Consider the following 19,505-nt stretch of genomic DNA (forward strand, 5'->3'; position numbering starts at 1 on the left):
AAGTCCTGTAGCTCCACATCCAGTATCTGGGGCACATGGCATTGTGATGTTCTCTCCAAAGGACTGTGTAGCTCTGCCCCCGTGAGCTTGCTGATTGCAGCCCACATGACCTCTGTCTTGGCTTGTGTTGGCTCAACTCCCGTAGCTTTCCTTGGCAGGCACTCCTCGTCACTGCATCTCTCTTAGTCTCAGAGGTCTCCAGTGCAGCATCAGATTCCTTCTCACATCTTTACGCATCACCCTCTCAGGGGATGCCTGCAGAGATACCAGCCCTGCTGTACTGGGCCTCTCAGGCCTCCTTTGAGATCTCAGTAGCAGCCTCATGGCTCCCAACTCCAGCACCCTCCATTCCTGCAGAACCAGCACCATGTGGTTGATGACGATGTCTGCTGCCATCTTGAGCATTAGCCTAGCCTCCTGGGACCATGACTGCAGCAGCCTCTGAGTTCCTGGGCAGCTGAGCACAGTGCAGCAACTTCGTAGGACACCTTCTGTAAGCAGGGTCCCCCTCTGGTCTCTTGTCAAGGAAATTTTTACTTTTATACCCTCGAGCCTGAGATGAGTGTGGTCTTGCCAATCCCTGAGATGACCTCAAGCCATTTGCCTTTTGTCTCTGGGAAGAGTATTTAGCATCTTTTTAGTGGCTATAAAGTCTTCGACAACCACAACTTCCTTAGCCCCACTTTTCTGGCCAAACTTCAAAATTTTTCAAGTCTTCCTACTTTGCTTTTTGCTCTTTTTTTGTTCATTTGTTTTGGTTTTTTGGTATCAGGGACTGAATGGAGGTGCACTTAACCACTGAGCCACATCCCCAGCCCTTTTTATTTTATATTTTGAGACTGGGTCTCACTAAGTTGCTTAGGGAGGGCCTCACTAAATTGCTGAGACTGACTTTGAATTCACAATCTTCCTGTCTCAGCCTCCCAAACCATTGTGAATACAGGCATGTGCCACCACGCCTGTTTTTGCTTTTGATTATCACAGTAAACTTGACTAAAAGCTGCCAGCAAAACCCATACTACACTACCACCTGAATGATATGCTGCCTTGACATTTCATCTGCCAGATCAACTAATGTATCACCTTTAAATCAGCATCGCAGAAGGTTTCAGAACATGGGCAAAATGTAGACAGCTTCTTAGCTAAAACGTAGCATGAATGGCCTTTAGTCCAGTTTCCAGTTGTCCTCCTTCTCTGGAACCTCATGAACCCAGTCTTTACTGTCCACAGTCCTGTTGGCATCCACGTTTTCTGAGCTCCACTAGAATTGCCCACTAAGCTCCCCTCACAACAATTGGAAACTTTTGTAGCTTGCATTTCTCAACTTTTCAGAATTCCTCCCACAAATTCCAAAAGCTTCTGAACCACGTGGTCAGATTAGTCACAGGAACAACCCCACTTCTTGGTACCAATTTCTGTTTGTCAGCTTTTTTGCCACTGTGACCAGTAAGCCTGAAAAGTACAGTGTAAAATAGGGAAAATTCATTTGGGGCTCACAGTTTCAGAGGTTCAGCCCACAGTCAGCTGACTCCATCCCTCTGGACCCAAGATCAAGACTGATGAGGTTAAGGCTCTCATAAGCCAATTGTTTTGTCTCTGAACATTCTTCATTATCTCACATGGGAGCTTTTGACACCTCATACCTAAACCAGAGCACATCGGAAGCAACAAAGAAACACATTTGGGAGAAAGCTACCACCACTGGATTGTTTGGGGAAGTCTTTAGGGCATGAAGGGGAAGTGTTTGAAGAGATTCCTTGTCTGTACCATGCCAAAGTACCAGAATGCCAGTCCACTCTTGTAACAGAGTGGACTGTAGCACTGTCAGTTGAGACCCTGGGCTGCAATCAAGATCTGACTCTGGTTCCTGTTGTCTGTGGCATGCTGCTGGTCCCTCCCACACCCTCCCGCACCCCTGTTCTGTTGCTGTGCCCTGGCTTAGGCTTTTGGGAATGCTTGTGGGGCTGTGTTATGGTGCCTTTTGCCTTCTCTTCCCCTTCCAGTGTGTCCTGTTTCACTTGGTCCTCATTGACAGGCTGCTCAGGTGGACTGTTAATGCTGTGGTAAGCCCTTCTGTCCACAGGGGCTTGTGGCCTGGCATTGGAAGCCTGTTTACCTGTGCTCATGCCTGGAAGAGCGAGTGCAGTACTTCTGGGTGGGCTGCCTTGCTGATCACCCTGAGTCGGCATATGCTGCCTTTCTGTAGCACTCCCTTTCAAAACTACGTCTGGGTCTAGGATCTGTCTTGCTACCAGGCCTTTGGGAGTACTGATCAAAATGGGCAGGGGCCAGGCACAGCTACGGCCCCAGCTACCTGGAATGCTGGGGCAGGAGGATCACAAGTTCTAGGCCAGCTTCAGCAACTTAGTGAGACCCTGTCTGAAATAAGAAATAAAAAGGGCCGGGTGCCGCTCAGCAGCAGAACGCAGGTCAGTCTCCTGCACCTCACGCACAGCCACGGGGCAGCAGTGTGCTGCTCTCGCACAGCACGAAGGGTACCACGGGTTTAGAACCAGGTCCTCCTGGACAGTGAGCGCAGAAAGGGTGTCCGGCTGCTGGCTTTAGATCCTCCTGGGGGCTGAGCTCCCCACATGCGAGGGAGGCGGCCTTGCACCTTCCCTGGGTGGGGATCCCTGTCCAGCAGGCCGCCTCTCAAGGATGCTGGCTTTCCTGCTGCCAGGGGCGCTTCCCTTGCAGTGGGGCTGCCTGTCATGATCCCCCTCATTTTTTCCTCCTCTGTGCTACCTTCTCCCACCGGTCACTCTCCTGATCTCCACAGGAAAATGAAAATGAAAGTGTGTCCAACCCCTTGTATGGGGTTGTGTTCCAGAGGAAGAGTTGAAGGTGGCCTCTAGAGACGCTCAGCCCACAGCTGCAGCAGATGTGAGTGGGCTGTGTTGGCCAGCTTCTGCCGAGAGCCAGCACCTGACCGTCTCACGGCAACAATACGGCACCTTTCTCCCGGGGCTCGGTCTTGGGCTGTGTCAGCGGTGGTTTGTCCGTCTAGAACCAAGGTCTGAGACCCCTGCTGGGCGCTCAGAGCCAGACCACAGCGGATGGGGTGCCCTGGGACCGTGGGAAGCTCTCCCAGTTCACAGTGGACGTTACTTTGATTGCAGAATTCCGTAACTAAAATATCAGTTATGCTGAAGGCACAGTGACCAGTTTCAGATCTCCAGAGCGTGAAATTTTCTCATTCATCCTTTCTGCAGACATTCTCAAGCATTGGGATGTTCCATACAACAAAGTGGGAGCAGCAGAAGCAGACAGGGCAGCTTGCTGTGTGCCCAAGGGGCTACCGGAAGACCTGAGCTATGCAGTGGTCAGGAAAGTGGTTGGTGGGTGTGACCACAGTTGGTTCTCGGTAGGGCCATCTCAGATGGACAGGGGGATGCAGTCTAAGTAGATAGGGGCAGCCAGCAGGGAGACCACTGGGACACACGTAGCCATGCTGTCGACCCCAGAACACCACACATGCTGTGAGGCAGAGGGTGTGGATCTTGAAGTAACAGGTAAGAAATGTCCTCAGTTGTCAGGGAAGTGCACATTAGACTGCAGTGCTGTACACCAGCAGAGATGACAGGGAGCGGCAGACAGTAGGTCAGAGACAGCAGGAACTTGGTACGTAACGGGGGACGAGGACATGGTGCAGGCATTCAGAGAACACCGGGCTGCCGTCTGATGAAGTTAAACAGTGGCTGAAGGTGCGACTGGGGCAGAGCACTTGCCCAGTGTGCACAGGGCCCAGGGTCAGGCCAGCCCTGGGGCTAAAGAGCCACCTTTCCTGTGTCCTTGCAGGTGGATTCCCAGGGGCCCTTCCAGAGAAGTGAGGTGTCTGTCCCCACTGGAAGTTGAAGACTTAGCCCTCCCCAGACGAGGTTCAGCCTCCTGTCCTGGAGTAGAAGTCAGGAGCAGACCGGGGCGTGGTCACACAGGGGAATTGACTCAGGGACTGTGTGGCTGGGGATCCTCCGCGGGGTTGGGCTGGGCTGGGAGGGGACGGTGGCCTGTGGTGTTGGAATGCATGCTCCGGGCTCCTCTCCTCCTGACGTGGGGGAGCCATGAGTCTCGTAGGCATTTGCCCCAAAATGAGAGGTGGAAACTAAAACCCTCCGGGATGAAGGGTGCACACTGCACTGTGCACGGAGACTGGCCTTGCTGCGAGTCCCCCTGGCCAGAACAGTCAGGTGGCGGGCGTTCCCCAGCCTCCAGGCTCTGCCCAGAGGGCTCTCCAGGGTCTCTCCTGCCTCCGTGGTAGAATGGTTTCTTCCCGAGTCTGAAGTAGCATTTGTGGTCTTTTAAACGTGATGCTGCTCACATGGGTGAGTGTTGGTAAGTTGTGCCCAGAAAGTGTGAACTCGCCAGCCTTGAGGTTGGTAGACTTGGTCCTGGCCTTGGCCTCCCAGTGCTCCGGTTCGTCGGTCTTTCTGGGAGGGAGAGAGCAGGTCTTCGCCCTGTGCGGATCTTACGGGTCTCATTGCGTTTTTTTTTTTTTGTTTGTTTGTTTGTTTGTTTTTTTTGTACTGGGGATTTAACTCGGGCACTTAACCCGCTGGCGTTATCCCCAATCCTTTTTTGTATTTTATTTGGAGATAAAATAAAACTATGTGGCTTTGATCACATATTCTTACTTTATTTTTAAAATCTTTAAGAACATGAAATGCGTTCGTAACTTTCAGACTGCACCATAGCAGGCTTGTTTGGTCTGGGATGGTCTTAATTATCTAAATCATTTTAATTATAAGAAAGATAATGTCACTGGGTGCAGTGGGTGGCACATACCTGTAATCCCAGCTGCTCAGGAGACTGAGACAGGAGGATCACAAGTTCAAAGCTATCCTCAGCAACAGTGAGGTGCTAAGCAACTCAGTGAGATCCTGTCTCTAAATAAAATACAAAATAGGACTGGGGACGTGGCTCAGTGGTTGAGTACCCCTGAGTTCAATCCCTGGTACCCCACCCCCCCCAATAAAAGATAGAAAAAGAATGTAGATTTTTGGTGTTTGAAGTAGCTAGTCCCTAGGTATTTTTAAAATAGATTGATTTCCAAACACCAGCAGTAATTAGGCATAACTTTTAGAAATAAGTTTCCTGTTTCATTAATTATGCTCATTTTGAGGTTTGGCATCAGAACAGGCCACACCCACCTTCCCCAAGATGCCTGTTGTGCTGGGCCTCCCACTGGACTCAGTCTGTGCTTCCTAGTGGGCATGATCCTAGGTCCCCTAGCCCACGCATGGTGACTTAGAGGACTTTGTGGAAATAAAGCATCAGAGAAAACTCCAGTAAAACCCACACCAAGAGATTCCTGAAGATCTGAGGGAATGACCGCTCTAGGATCCTAGTTAGCCAGGAAGAACCAGTTCATCCCCCAGCATCAACTGCAAATAAGGAACAGTGACAGATGCCCTGGGTGGTCCACCCTGGTGGGTTTCTCTGCATCTCTTAATGGTGGTCCACACTGGTGGGCTTCTCTGCATCTCTTAATGGTGGTCCACACTGGTGGTTCATCTGCATCTTTAAGACTTCCCATTTTGTTCAGCGGGTTATAGCTGCATTGCCTATTGTGCTTCCCTTTGCTGAGGATATGGTCTCAGGCTTGACTGTGGGAACCCCTGCAGGCTGATGTTTCCTGTCTCTGAACCTGTGCTGCCCTTCTTTGGGCACTTCCTTGCTTTCTGGTGTGCAAGGTGTTGGGGCCCTCTGCCCAGCTCCGGTGTGCCACTGCAGCGGAGGGACGCTCCGGCCTCACACAGCGTGCGTTTGTGTGTGGGGAGCCTTTGCCCTTAGTCCTTGCCTCGGGCTCCTTCTGGCTTCTCCTTCCTGTGTTGGAAGTGCCCTTCTCCAGCAGTGAGAAGCACCGGTGTCCTTCCCTTTGACGTATTTCCTGGATCTGCTCTGTACCCTTCGGGCGTACCCCCTCTGCTGCCTACAGCATGGTCCCACCTCCGTCCAAGGGAGAAAACATTCCAGTTCTGCAGTTTTCACGTGGCCCTTTATGTCTGATGTTCCAGGTCTCTGCCTGTGTTGTTTGCAGGTGTTTGCCCCTGCTCGTGGGCGTGCGTTCTAGTAGCTCTGACCCCCGGGTGTCGGGTGGTGGCGCCCTGTAGATTTTCTTGAGTGTGACGATGTGAGATGCTGACTTTGCTTTAAGACCTTCAGAGGATGCTGACGTTTCTGCCTCCGCGGGTGATCTGCTCGTTGGGTTCTGGCCTCGTGGTTGTGGGTCGATCCTGTTGCAGTTCAGTTTTCCAGGCTTCGCAGTGCCGTCTGGGCTTGTCTCCCTCTGCCTTGCCTGGGGTGGAGGCCTGCCTGAGCCTGTCTGGCAGCCACCTGCGTCCTGAGCGGGAGGTCTGCCTGGAGGGCAGGAGCCCTGGACTCGCTTGCTGCCAGTTCTCGCAGTTCCCTTTCTGGCCAGAAGATCCGGCTGCAGTAGGCGCACGCGTCTGAGCACCCCGTGCCGTGGGAGGACGGGGAGAAAGCAGTGCGTCCGCCCGTGTGGTGGAATGGCTGCTTCTAGGCCTGCCAGGGACCCCCCACGGGCCACTGTGTTTGGGCTCTCAGGGCTTCTGTTGCTGCCCACCTTAGCCCAGCACGGAGTTTTTATAGACCACATTTAGTTAGGTGTTTCTGAAGCAAGTTTGCCCAGAAAGCAAGAGGAAAGCACCAGCAACCTCACTGTAGTTCTGCAGGGCGCCCTCCTTCCCTGTGTGGGGTGGAGCGCCGGCTGCTGCCAGGCCAGGCTCTGTTGGTGAGGCTGTCCTAGGCATGGCTCTGCTGATGGAAATGCCTCTTGTAGTCGGGAATTCCAGCTGACAATAAACAAGCACTTTTTAATCACAAAAAGTGTCACATGGACTGGAGGGACTGTTTGTTTAGTGGGGAGCGCTAGCCTGTCCGCTGGGCACGGTGAGGACGGGTGTGGGCTCAGCTTCAATGGAGCTGCCGGGGCCTCCCTTGGCTCTGTTTGCTGAGAGGCGACTCCCTGCTCAGGCCTGTTTTGTGCTTTTCCTTGGGTCCAAGTGGCCCCTGTGTGTGTTGGGGAAGTTCTGTATTGCTTTTCAAATTTGAATCCAGTGAACTGATCAGAGTAAAACAGTGACTGACAGGGAGGCAGGAAAACGAGGCCGCAAACACAGCAGTCGCTGAAGCAGGCTGGTTGGGGGGGCTCGTGGCATTGGTGATGTGGGACCCCAGGGTCCAGTGGCTGCTGGGGGGACAGCGCCTAGCAGCGCCAGGGCAGAGCTCCACCTCAGGGTGTTGATCCACTTGCACTTGAGAAGGAAGGCCTCTGGTGGCGGAGTCCCCGAGCCTGGCGGGACGCAGCCTGTGACCTCAGGATGCCCCCGGTCAGTGCTGCCTGACACCCCTTGCAAGCCCTGGGCTGTGCTGGGCCTGCCCTCTGGTCTGGCCTTCAGAATGTTCCGCTCCTCCGGTGAGAACTGCAAGCGAGTTGTTGGCGCCTGAGGTCTCCTCTCAGGCGGGGCTGTGGCCAGCGTCCAGGTGTGCAGTGTAGTAGCCTGCAGTGCTCATGGGCTTGCCTTGGCCTTGCCTCCAGGCTGACCCAGTGTTCACCTGTGGAGGGGTGTGACTAGACGCCTTGACCTGGTGACACTTCTGTCCCTGTGGAATCGAGTTTAGGTTGCATCTGCAGGCATTTCAGGGGGGGCCGTGTGGCAAAGCGAGGGTGGGAACTGGCCCCAGAGCATGGCTGTGCGCTGACGTGTGTGACCACCCCTCCACAGAGGACATTCGGTTGAGATTTCAGGGCAGGTCGTGTTGGATACGTGTTCAGCTCGGTCTCCTGAGCAGCCCTGCGGTCTCCCCCGCGTCTCAGTCTTGGGTTTCATTGAATGTGGTGTGCTGCTGCCTGCGACCGTTGTCTTAGGGACTCTGAGCACGTGACACTTGCAGGGCCTGGTGGCGCACACCTGTGATGCTAGTGCTCAGGAAGCGGAGGCAGGTGAATTGCAGAGACCAGCCTGGGCAACTTAGCGAGGCCCTAAGCAGTTTACGAGAGTCTGTCTCAGAAGGAAAAGGGCTGGGACGCCGCTCAGTGGTCAGTCTCCCTGGGTTTAATCCCTGGCACCAGAGCGGGTGGGGCGTGAAGCTGCTGCAGTGGGACACTCTTCTTCGGTCCTCACGCCGTTACGGAAGACTGAGACACAGAGTTTGCATCGTTTCACTCCTGTGCACAGAGCAAGTCAGAGCAGGTGTGCCCAGCGTTGGCAGTGTTGTCGAGGGCCTGTGCCCAAAGCCTGGGCTGCCAGCACATGAGCTGTTGCTGCCTCTTGCCCCATTGAAGATGCAGGCTGCAGTGACCACGTGTGGCTGCCGCCTGGCCAGCAGCAAAGGTGCGAGGCCATTGGCACGGAGCTGATGCAGACTCCACAGCCCTGCAGTGGGCGCGGCCCTGGGTGGGGTCGAGGCGCTGGCCTGGCCTCCCGCGGCAGGCTCCACCTTGGGCAGTACTCCAGCCTGCTGGCTTCTAGAAGGCCATGGACTGTGGGAGGCCTGCGTTCAGTGCACTCACACCCTTTCTTTTTAGTGGTTTTCATTTGCCCTTTTTGTTGTTGTTGTTGTTGTTGTTTGTTTCTTGTTCCAGGGATTGAACTCAGGGCCACTTGACCACTGAGCACACCCGCAGCCAGGTGAGGGTCAGGCCTCACCGAGTTGCTTAGCGTCTCGTCCCGAGCTGCAGGGATCACAGGTGTGGCCACCGTGCCTGGCTCACTTGCCTTTTAGACAGAACTGTATTTGTGTTTCCCACGTGAGATTTTTTAGTTACGAAGAGTCTTCTCACACGCTCTTTGTTCTGCTCGTCGTGGTCCTTCTCACCCTGCCTGCCTTTCTTGTGGGGTGACAGCCGAGGCCTCCGGCGTGTGAGGCGCGTGCTGGGGAACCTGGCCTCACCCTGAAAGGGCCTTCTCGGCTCTCAAGGGGCGCACGTGCTTAGGCATCTTGAAACCTGGTGTGCGCCCGTTAGCCTTCCCCGCCAGTGTGGGCCACCATCACCCCTCTTTTGCCCTCCAGGGCACGGGGGTCCGGCTGCCCCTCGGTGGTGCTGTGGCTCCTGTTCTCTGGCTAGGTCAGAAATGCTTCCTTCCCTTGAAGGGTTGGTGGGCTCCTCTCCACTCTCCTTTCCACCTGAGTCGCTCCCTTGGGGTTTCTGTCCCTTGTCTGGGCACCTGCTCCTCTTCACTCCTGGGGCAGGATTGGCAAGCGCCGGCACGTGGGGCAGGGAAGACACCGGCTGCACGTCTTGAATTCACTGGCTCATTCCGGTGCTCACAGAACCGAACGGCTTGGTCAGGGTGATGGCACTGTTCTGGGGAAGTGAGAACTGCAGCCTGCCAGTGGACCGCGGCGGTCAGCATCAGGTCAGGCAGCATCCAGGTGCCGCCTCATGCCACGGAGGGAGTGCGCGCGTATCTGGGCAGAGGAGCCCCTTCCTGTAAGGGGCTGTGTGAAGCTCTAGACTCTGGGAGGCCAGCATTCTCCACAGCGCACCCCTGCCCTGCAGAGCTGCGCTGAGTCAGGGGCTTGCCACAAGCGGGCAGCAAGGGAAGACCACCCCCAGGCCGCTGTTCCTTCTCCAGTGCCCCAGCACTGGGACGTAGGTCCCAAGCGGCACCTGTTGGTGGGGGTCAGGCTGTTGGAGCACAGCAGGGGCTGCAGGCCGAGTCAGAGGGACTGCAGGCATGGGCCCTGTGGGCCGAGCTCTGCCCTGCCATGGGGGTGGCAGGCGGCCCGTGGCGGAGCGCAAAGGAATGCGGCCGCGTGCCAGGTGGACTGTGACACCGGCAGGCAGAGGGTGCCTGCTGTCTGCCAGCCCGGCTCAGCCCAGGACCCCATGCCACGCCTGGCTATCCAGGGGCAGCGCCAGTGCGCGTGGCTGTGGCTGCCGAGGAGCGGCAAGTGCAGTCTTACTCCATCGTGATGAATCAAGTTTAAAAGTCTGCTCGCAGCTGGTGGCGCCAGTCTTGGGTGGCGTGGCCACACCAGGTTCTGTGGATTCTGCGACCAAGAAATCCTTAAGGGCTGTGGGCGTCCTGCCTGTCTCTTGTCCACACCGTTCTCAGAATGGGCTGTTTGGAGAGGATTCCGGACAGCCTGGCGTGACAGACCAGGTGCGCCAGCAGGGAGTGTTGCTGGGTCGTGGTTGTCCCGGGCCATGCTGTGTGTCTGTCAGTCAGGGCTCTGAGCTGACAGGGAGGAAGGGGCCTGGACAAGCTGCTGGCACAGCCGTCCTCCTTTGCCGTGTCTTTCCTGGCCGCCTGAAGGCAGGCATTCTCGACTCTTCGTGCCGAGGAAGCATCAGCTCAGAGGGTGCTTGAGAAACCCCAGGGCCTGCGACAGAGCAGGAGGCCGTGGTGGGGAGGGGGTCTTGAGCGCACGTGGCCCATGTGGAAGTGGTGCTCCAGAAAACTGGGCATGGTGGCCGTGCCTGTGATCCCTCAGTTTGGGAGGCTGAGGTAGGAGGAGCACAAGTTGGAGGCTAGCCTCAGCAACTTAGTGAGGCACTGTCACTAAAAGTAAAGAAATAGAAAAGGGCTGGGTATGTAGCTCAGTGGTAGTGTCCCTGGTTGCAATCCTCGGAACCTTCCCCCTCAAAAAAAAGAAGGGGTGCTTATAACTGAATGGTGTCGCTTTATGTTTGAGGAGAGCAGACCTTGGACAGGGAGGAAGCAAGAGAGTAATAACTCGATGGCTTGGAACCCACCGCAGGGGCTGGGTCCCCTGTGGCGCCATCCACCTACGGTCTCTGCAGCCTTGTCTTGCTTGCTCAAAGTCCCGATTCTCCTCCTGGCCTGGCATGGGAGGGGGAGCATGCGGCAGGGCCCTGCCCTGGCCAGGCCCAGTCCCTGTGGCCGGTGTTGAGCACCAGTTCTCATGGGCTGGGACTGACTGGGGGGACTGGGCGCGCCCCGATGCAGACTGGTGTGGGTGATGGGGGACGCAGCCTGCGGCCAGCCGCCTGCCCTGCGTCCCCAGCACGTGCGCCTCTCGGCCTCACTTCATCTTGTGATCCTGCTTTTGTTCTGTTTGCTTTGCAGCGAGTGTTGAGAAGATAGACCTGAAGGGATTGTCTCACTCACACAGTGACGGAAAGGTCGACTGCTGCTTTGAGGTAAGACGCTGGTTTTCCCTCTCCTGCCAGGGTAGGAAAACTGAGATGCACCTGAACCAAAGCTGCGCTTCTCAGGAGCCCGGGGCAGTGTCAAGTGAGGTGGGCCGGGGAGCAGAGTGGCCACTGGTCGGCTCCTCATGGCAGAGACCCCCGGGTGGGCGTGGGGCAGGGTGGATGAGCGGTTCTGCGTCTCTCACCGTGTGATGGGGACAGTGACTGGACTTCTGTGCCCACACCTCCCCTCAGCAAAGGGAGGACATTGCTTCTGTGAACCTTGGGCCCTGGAGGAGTGGAGGGAGGTGCTGGCCCAGAGCGGAGTCCGTGCTGCTGGGGTGCGGCCCTTGCTACCAGGCCGGAGGGCGGGAAGAACTCTGAAAATTGAGACTTAATGTGTGTGAGGCGTGGAGACCTTCTGTAAAGTGGCTTGAGCAACGCAGAAGTGCGTGCCTCGGGGGCAGCAGGTCCTGGCTCCCTGGTTTGCCGTGTTAGCCTTCCTAGTATCCCTCTAGCCTCCTGCCTCAAGATGCAGGATGAAGAAGGGGAGAAAGGTTACTTTTTGATCTTTCTCTTTAGAACTGTTCCTGAAAGCAGCTGCTAGGCCCTTCCAGCTGGGAAAGAGGCTAGGAAGCTTCTCTGGCGAGTGCGCTACTTCAGGCTTCTGTTACCACTGGGCGCGTGGTCTCAGGTGACCAGCTGGTCAGGGAAATGTGCCTGCAGGGCCGTGGGGGAATCCAGGAATAAGGGAGTGTTGGTGCCCAGTGTGTGTGCTGCAAGCAGGTCACTGGTTTTTCAGACTGTAGCTGTGTCACGGCACAGGATCAGGTCCCCATGGGATTTGGGAGATCTGCATCATGAGACCTAACTGCTTTCAAAATGCGTGGAGACCCCTCCTTCAGCTTAGGACTTGGAGACTGTGGTGGCTCAGGAGCCTCAGCCAGCAGAATCCCCGAGTCTCAAGGTTGTGTGGGCCAGCAGGCTGAGAGCCCTGGGGCTCTGGGGTGTCCGGGGATGTGGCACACCTAGCTGCTGTCCTCCCCCCTGCAGGAAGCTTCTCTGGCGAGTGCGCTGCTTCAGGTCCCTGGGGAAGTCGTGGCCAGGCTCAGCATGCACTGCACGTGTAGCAGGCTGGCTCGCCGCCTCCATCTCGCTGGTTGCGGTGGGCAGTGGTTTCCCAAGCCACCAGACGGTTAGTTGTGGCCAGGAGAACGGCACAGGGCACATGGTGTGAGGCGTGGTGGCGTAGTGCGCCAGACCTGTGTCCTCCTCTCCTGGGAGACTTGAGCTTTGTCACAGAGGTGGGCCCCTTGCTGCCTCCTCCCAGAGGGGCTTCTGACTGAGGAGGAGAGCTGCCACTGGCCTGCGCTGCCGCTGGGTGGCCAGAGGGTGAAGCTGGAGTCTGTGGGGGCTCAAGGAGAAGGCCTGGCTGGCCCCCTGGAAACCTCCTCCTGGTACCGTGGCAGAGCCGCTCCGTGCTTGGAGGGTAATTCTTCCCTCCAGGGGTCCCAGGAGTCCACAGCCCAAACTGCATTTGTTGGATATAATTTGAGGCACATAGGAAGCATGGATTCATCAAAATCTTCAAACATCTTTCTCGGGCAGCCGTTCATTCGGTGGAGCACCTGCCCAGCACCGTGAAGCTCTGGATTCAGTCCCCAGCACCGCAAAACAGATCAAAACAAACACACCTGCCCCGCTGCGCGAGCTGCCACCTTGCCCTCGCAGGGCCTGCAGCCTGCCCTGGGGCCTTGCTGGCAGGCGGGCTCCTTCGCTCAGGAGTGGTGGGACACTTGCTGGCTTACCTCCAGCATCTCACCTGGTCACCGGTCCCTGGGAGCCAGCGGAGGTCAGAGGCCACAGCTGGCCCAGCAGCCTGCCACACACTCTGCTTCCCCTCGTCTGGCATGACCATCCCCCAAAACAGTGCAGTTTTTCTATTCTAGTGATGGACAAGTTGATCGAAAAGCTGTGTGTGCGACAAGGGTAGTGGCACCTCCCTGTAATGCCAGGTGCTGGGGCTGAGGCAGGGGTCACAGGTTCAAGGCCAGCCTGAGCAACTTAGCAAATCCTTACCTCAAAATAAAAACTCAAAAAGGGCCGGGATGTAACTCAGTGGTAGCGTGTCCCTGGGTTCAATCTCCAGAGACAAAAAAAGTTAAAAGAGAGCTGTACGTGGAGCTGGGTCATCAGGGTAGCTGTGAACAGGAGGCACAGTGGAGACGCACGCTCCCTGACTCCACGGTGCACAACTGCGCAGCCGAGGCCGGGCTGCTGGAAAGGGCAAGGGAGCAGGATGCGGAAGAGACTCTCAGGAAGGCCCTCAGGTCTGACGGGGTGAGAGCAGCTGCCAGAGAAGGGTGTGTCGGGTGTGGGCCTGAGCCCTGCAGCCTCAAGAGGCAGGCGCGGGGGCCTCGTGACACCAACCAAGGGACAGTTTCTCAGTGCAGACGTGTGACGTGGGAAGAGGATGAAAAGACAAGCCAGGGTTAGGAGAGTCCCACCAAGGGGTGACGTTCCAAATACATAAAGAACCCTCAAAACTCGGTGAGGAGGAAGAAGTAGGCAGAGGTTGCGAACAATGTGGAGGAAGAGGGTGGGCAGCAGGTACACAGGCGGGCACTGCCCAGCCCCAGGATCAGGAAGTGCTGTCAGAACCAGAGAGCGTCCTTGGCTGTTGGAAGGACTAGGGTGGAAGAGGCTGGCTGGGGCACCGGCCAGGGGTGTAGGCACTTTGGAAAATAGCCTGGCAGCCACTTTGAAAAGCGAAAGGTCCAGGTGCAGCTCGGTGCTCGGGCCCTCGTGTGGCAGGCACAGGCCTGCCCGTGATCTCCAGCACTGCAGAGAGGTCAGGCCGACCGCAGGAGTGGCGGCCCCACGTGGGGGTCAGTGCGAGTCCTTACAGAGAACCCCCCAGCACAGTGTTCTTCTCAGCTCTGGGTGACACCCAGGACCACCGTGAGCAGCGCCCATCTCCCCAGGAGACAGAGGGGCAGACATAGTGTTCTGTCCCCACGTGGGGTGTTCTCCGCCACAGGAAGGTGTGCGCTGTCCATCAGTCAGCAGTGGAACGCAGCAGATCCGCTTCTGAGAAGGGCGCCCCATGTGAGCTCCACGCAGGATCCTGGAGAAGGGGCTGGGGGTCCTCCAGGAGTGGCCTGCTCACTGTGTGCTCGGGTGCCGCGTGCCAGGTCACACACCTACCTTAGTGCTCCCTGTCAACTGTGGCTCGGAACTTTCTTTCCTCATTTGGGGGTGGTACCAGGAATGGAGCCTGGCCTCACTCCTAGGCAAGCCCTCTACCTCTGAGCTGTACCCCACCCCCATTCCTTTTTTTTTTTTTTCCCTTCTTTTTGGGTACCAGGGATTGAACTCAGGGGTACTCGACCACTGAGCCACATCCCCCACCCTATTTTGTTTTTTGGTTTTTTTTTTTTGTTGTTGTTGTTTTTGCAGTGCTGGGGATTGAACCCAGGGCCTTGCGCTTGTGAGGCACTCTATCAACCCCCTGTTTTGTATTTTATTTAGATGCAGCGTCTCACTGAGTTGCTTAGCACCTCTCTGTTCCTGAGGCTGACTTAGAACTCTTGATTCTCCTGCCTCAGCCTCCAGAGTCACTGGGGTTACAAGTGTGCACCGCTGCTCCTGGCCCCAACCCTTTTATAATTTTTTTTATTTTGATACAGGGTCTCATGAAGTGGCTAAGGCTGGCCTCGAACTTGCAATACTCTTGCCTCAGCCTCCTAAGTTGCTGGGATTACATGCTACCTAGCTCAGAACTCTTTCAAAATTGCTTAAAGAATTAGAATTTTGCTTTAGTCAAAAGAACTCCCACTAATGAAAATTAAGTAAATCGTAGTTTCAGAAAACCATTTTTTGTGAGTGGAAATAAACAGTTGTTCTACTGGGGTCAGAACAATAAGGATGCTTCATCAGGAGTGCTTGCCATGGTTTATGAGGTAAGTCTGGTGAAGTCAGAAGAGTCAGAGCACCTTCCTCTGTGAGGGTCTTCCCTTGGGGAGAAGCAGCTGCCCTGTGCCACTGCTCCCGGCCTTGCTCCCACCAGCTTTGATGGTCATGTGTCAGCAACACAAAGGAAGAGGTATGTTTGTGGGAAGGTGTAAGTAACAGATTTAGATCGCCCCACTGCCTTTGTGTGTGATCTGTCCGGTGTATCTGTATGGTGCACTCTACCATCATGTGCGACTAACTAGAACAAATAGAAAATTAATTAAAACACGTATACCTGTCTCCCTCGAATAGGAATCGAGTTTCCTCCTCTTTCCTGCAAGGAAAAGCCATTTGTCTGCCTGAAGTTGTAATTGATAGTTACTGAGGAAACCAACCAGTGTGCAGAAAGTGGATGGTAGAATATGTTGAATATTGAATTCATAGCTGCACCTGTGAAGTAACTACACGCTACCACCTTCTCCAGAGTCACCGTGAGGAAAATGAAAGAGCTTGGGCTGGGGATGGAGTTCGGTGGTAGAGTGCTTGCCTGGGATGCATGGGACTCGACTCTGGGTTCAATTCCTAGTACCACAGGAAAAAGAGAAAATGAAATAGCTAGAACCGCTAAGAGAAACTTCACTTGCTGTTCATGTTGAAAAGGGGGAGAGACCGCGGAGCGGTCCCAGCTTCTGTGACACCCGTGGTGTGGCTGGGTGGTACCCCACCTTGACTTGAGGAGAAGGGCCATTTGGAACTTGCAGGAGGGAAACCTGGGCGCGACGGCGTGGCCTGTGGTCCCAGCTGCTCTGGAGGCCGGGGCAGGAGGGTGGTGAGTTCCAGGCCAGCCTGGGCTACTTGGCGAGACCCTGCCTCAAAATAAAAAGGGCCGTAGGTGTAGCTTAGTGGGAGGGCACCTGCCATGTATGTGCAAGGCCCCGGGTTCAATTCCCAGCACAGGTAAAAAAATGAAACAAAACAAGGCCCAGCCCTTGTTAAGATTTCCTGGGCATTTCAGTAGATTGTGTTATTGTATCCAGTCTTTAAAAGTTTACTTTGGCTGGGGCGCAGTGGTGCACACCTGTAATCCTAGCGTCTGGGGAGGCCGAGGCAGGAGGACCGAGAGTTCAAAGCCAGCCTCAGCTAAATAAAATACAAAATAGGGCTGGGGGTGTGGCTCAGTGGTTGAGTGACTCTGAGTTCAATCCCCAGTGCCCCCCCAATAACTAAAGTTCATTCTGCGTCTCAGACCAATATTAACTTCCTGACTGTTTTACCCCGTCAGCAAAGGATGAGTCCTGGCGGCTGTTTTTGCAGTCGAGCTTTTGTTTTTTATCCGACTTGTGTGTGGGGGTGGGCGGGTGTGTGGTTTAGAGAGTCCAGGTGGCTCCGATGTGCCTCGACGACTGGGCGACCTGAATGGCAGCTGGGGTCCTCTGCAGGGCCTGCGCCACATCTCCCCCTTTGGCAGTCCTCGGAACTTGGTTTGGCGCGGTTTATTAGTGGTGTCCCAGAGCACCAGCCCGCCTGCCCTGCCCAACCGTCCACAGCTCCTCTGCAGCCCAGGCACTGATGGCTGGAGAGTGTTCACAGCTCTGTCCCAGGAACCCACTCTCTCTGACCCTGCACCTCGTGCCGCTGCACCTGTTCTCTGAGGTCGTTCTGTCTTGTCTGGGAGCTTTCCATAGATGCCTAGCCTGACACTTGGCAGTGAACTCCAGGCTGGCCATCGTCTGCAAGAAGTTGGAGCTCTGCTGTGCGCCTGGTGCCTTGTGGGGTTGCTGTGGAGAAGCACGCCTGTTCCGCTTCTGGCCCTGGTCTGTGTGTGGCTTGTCCTGTGTGCTCTAGAAGTTCCAGGACACTCTCTCGTCCCAGCCGTATATGTTTCCAGGAGGCGAGCTTTGGTGCAGGTCTGCTTCATCCATCCCGTTAGACTCGGGCGTCCCTGAGCCTGAGACTTGGGTCCACAAGTGGAGACCACCTTCCCTTAGTGACTTCTGGTCTTTCTTGCTCCTCTGCTGGCCTGCTCGGAATTCCTGCTGTCTGCATGTGGCCCCATGTGCACCCTTGGGTCGATGGCTCCTCTTCGGCTCTTGGGTCTTGTGCTCTGCTGTGTGGAGGATCGCCTCTGCTCTCGCCACTGCTGCTGTCCTGGCTTGCATCTCAGAGAACTCAGCTCCGCCAGGCACCGTGGTGCGCTCACCTGTGATCCCAGTAGCTGGGGAGGCTGAGGCAGGAGGATCGTGAGTTCAGAACCAGCCTCAGCAACATAATGAGGACCTAAGCTACTTAGCCGAGACCCTGTCTCAAAATTAAAAATTAAAAAATCTGGTTGGGGATGTGTGGCAGTGTAAGTGCCCCTGGTACCAAAAAAAAAAAAGAGGCTCTGACCATCATTTCCTCACAGCATCCTATTCCTGGATCCTGTAGCTCTTTGAAAACATGAAGAACACTTTTTGCTTTTAACAAGAGAGTCTGTGCCTCCTCCAGGCTGCTTGGTTCTGCTGGCCAGCTTCAGCTTTCCTTTGGGACTGGTGAGAGTTGGGTTCTGGGCCGCTTGCTCTCCAGGGGTGCAGTGTGAGCTGTAGACAGGGCCTGTGACCCTCCCCAGGGTCGTCTGGCTAGCCGTGTGCTGGTGCAGAGTAGAGGGCAGAGAGGGAGTGGGGAGGTGACTTGAGAGAGTGAGACCCTGCATGTGACACTGTCCGAGCTTGTGATGTGGGGGGGCGTGGTCTCAGGAGGCAGTGGGCAGCCCCGTGCCTCAGTCACAGGCAGCATTTTCTTGGAGGTGTGTGGAATAGCAGTGGCCGGTGTTTGGTGGTCTCTGGTTGGGTGACAGGTCTCCGAGCATGTGTCGGCTGGTGTGACCTGCGTCTCTTCTGTCTCCATGGCCCTCCTGTGGCTGCCTGCCTTGTTGCTGTGGGGTGAGTGGCAGTGAGGCTGAGGCAACCCCAGGGAGCACGGGCTGCTCTGAAGCTCTGTTGTGCGGTGCCCCCTGCAGATGGAGGTGGCCATGCCCAGTGCTTTGCTAGGTGCCTGCCTTGGGGCACCTTGGGGATACAGTGGAGAATCATAGTGTCACATGTGGAGGAAATTGTCACTCTCTGTGCCAGCCCATTGTGTGACTGTGGGATTTCACGTCCGTGTTGGTCAGATGCACCGTGTGGCGTGGACACGGAACACGGGGACGGAGGCTGAGCAGAGGCAGCGTAGCACAGTGGGCAGGAGCCCTGGGCAGCAGTGCTGTGCCTGGCGCCACCCGAGGCTGGAGCCGCAGCCCGGCTGCCTGTGCGGCCTGGGGGCGTCAGGCCCTTCCTTCCCTGGACTCCCTTGGGCTGCGTGGTGTGGTGTGGGGACGGTCGGGGGTGAAGAGGCTTGTGTGCCTTGGTCTCCAGCCAGGGAGGAGGCTCGGCTCCCGGGTGCTGTGCCGAAGTGCAAGGGCAGGGGTGTCTCAGTGCCTTGCTCTGGACCAGGGCAGGTGCCGTGTCTCCCCGAACGTCGCCCATCTTCGGAGCCTGCAGTGTGCAGGGCTGGGGGGCGTTTGCCTTGGGCTTGGGTCAGCCGCCCTCCTGCTCCCCGAGGCTTGCCCTGCAGCTGTCGTCCTGCCACTCGGAAGCCAGCCTGTCAGCCCGGGCTGCTCTCTGCAGAAGCTGCAGTGGCCGTTCCTAGGAAGACGCCAACCGCCAGGGGCCACGGACTGGGCAGGAAGAAGGCGCCCGTGGCAGACACTTGGCGCCTAGGCACACCGAGCTTCTGCCAGCCAGCCCTGGCGGGTCTTCCCACCTGACTCTTCCCACATGACTGTCCTGGTCCCTGCCCCACCCCACCTCCATGGAGTCCTGCAGTCGTGGACGTACTTAGATGCGGCCTTCCCAGTCCTGCCAGTGACCCAAGGCCTGGACTCCTGGTGTTCCTGTGTCCCCAGCACCTGCTGCAGCAGGGCGCTTGCTCTCAGGCGGAGGGGCTGAGTTCTTGGGAATCACTGATTCTGCGTCCAGCATAGTGCGGAGGCCCCTAGAGGTAGTATGCCTGACCTGCACACAGCCACAACTCCGTGGTGTGTCCGCACCACGGGGAGTAGGCTCAGACCCCAGGCTGGCGTCACTTGGTGCTTTTCGAATAATTGAATGAAGCAGGAAGTGAAGTTAGGGGACTGAGTCACATGACTCTTCTCTTGGTAGCAAGTGGAGCAGCCTGCACGTTCCCACTTTGTCCACGTGCTTGCTAGCCCTGTGCCACCATTAAAACCTGGACATGTGTGCTGTGAACTGAGTATGTGCTGTCTGTTTTTAAGGTTTGTTTGTTTGTTTTTAAGGTCTTGTGGTCTGATTCTTCAATAACATCAGTAACCAAATCTTCCTCAGAAGTGACTGAATTTATTTCAAAGGTAAGGTGATTAAGGGCTCCTATGACAAAGGAATCTCATTTCCTA

General features: G+C 56.1%; 1 protein-coding gene across 2 annotated transcripts in view; it reads left to right on the forward strand.

Annotated features, from left to right (window-relative positions):
- Window positions 1-19,505, forward strand: part of Zcchc14 (zinc finger CCHC-type containing 14) — a 59,529-nt gene that overhangs the window by 27,127 nt on the left and 12,897 nt on the right. For both annotated transcript variants that reach the window (XM_047527410.1, XM_047527411.1), the window contains exons 3-4: window positions 11,058-11,131; window positions 19,389-19,460. In XM_047527410.1, coding sequence (XP_047383366.1) covers window positions 11,058-11,131; window positions 19,389-19,460 — 146 coding nt within the window. The remainder of the gene's footprint in view (window positions 1-11,057; window positions 11,132-19,388; window positions 19,461-19,505) is intronic.

Source organism: Sciurus carolinensis, chromosome 16 (genome assembly GCF_902686445.1).
Source record: "Sciurus carolinensis chromosome 16, mSciCar1.2, whole genome shotgun sequence".
NCBI lineage: Eukaryota > Metazoa > Chordata > Mammalia > Rodentia > Sciuridae > Sciurus > Sciurus carolinensis.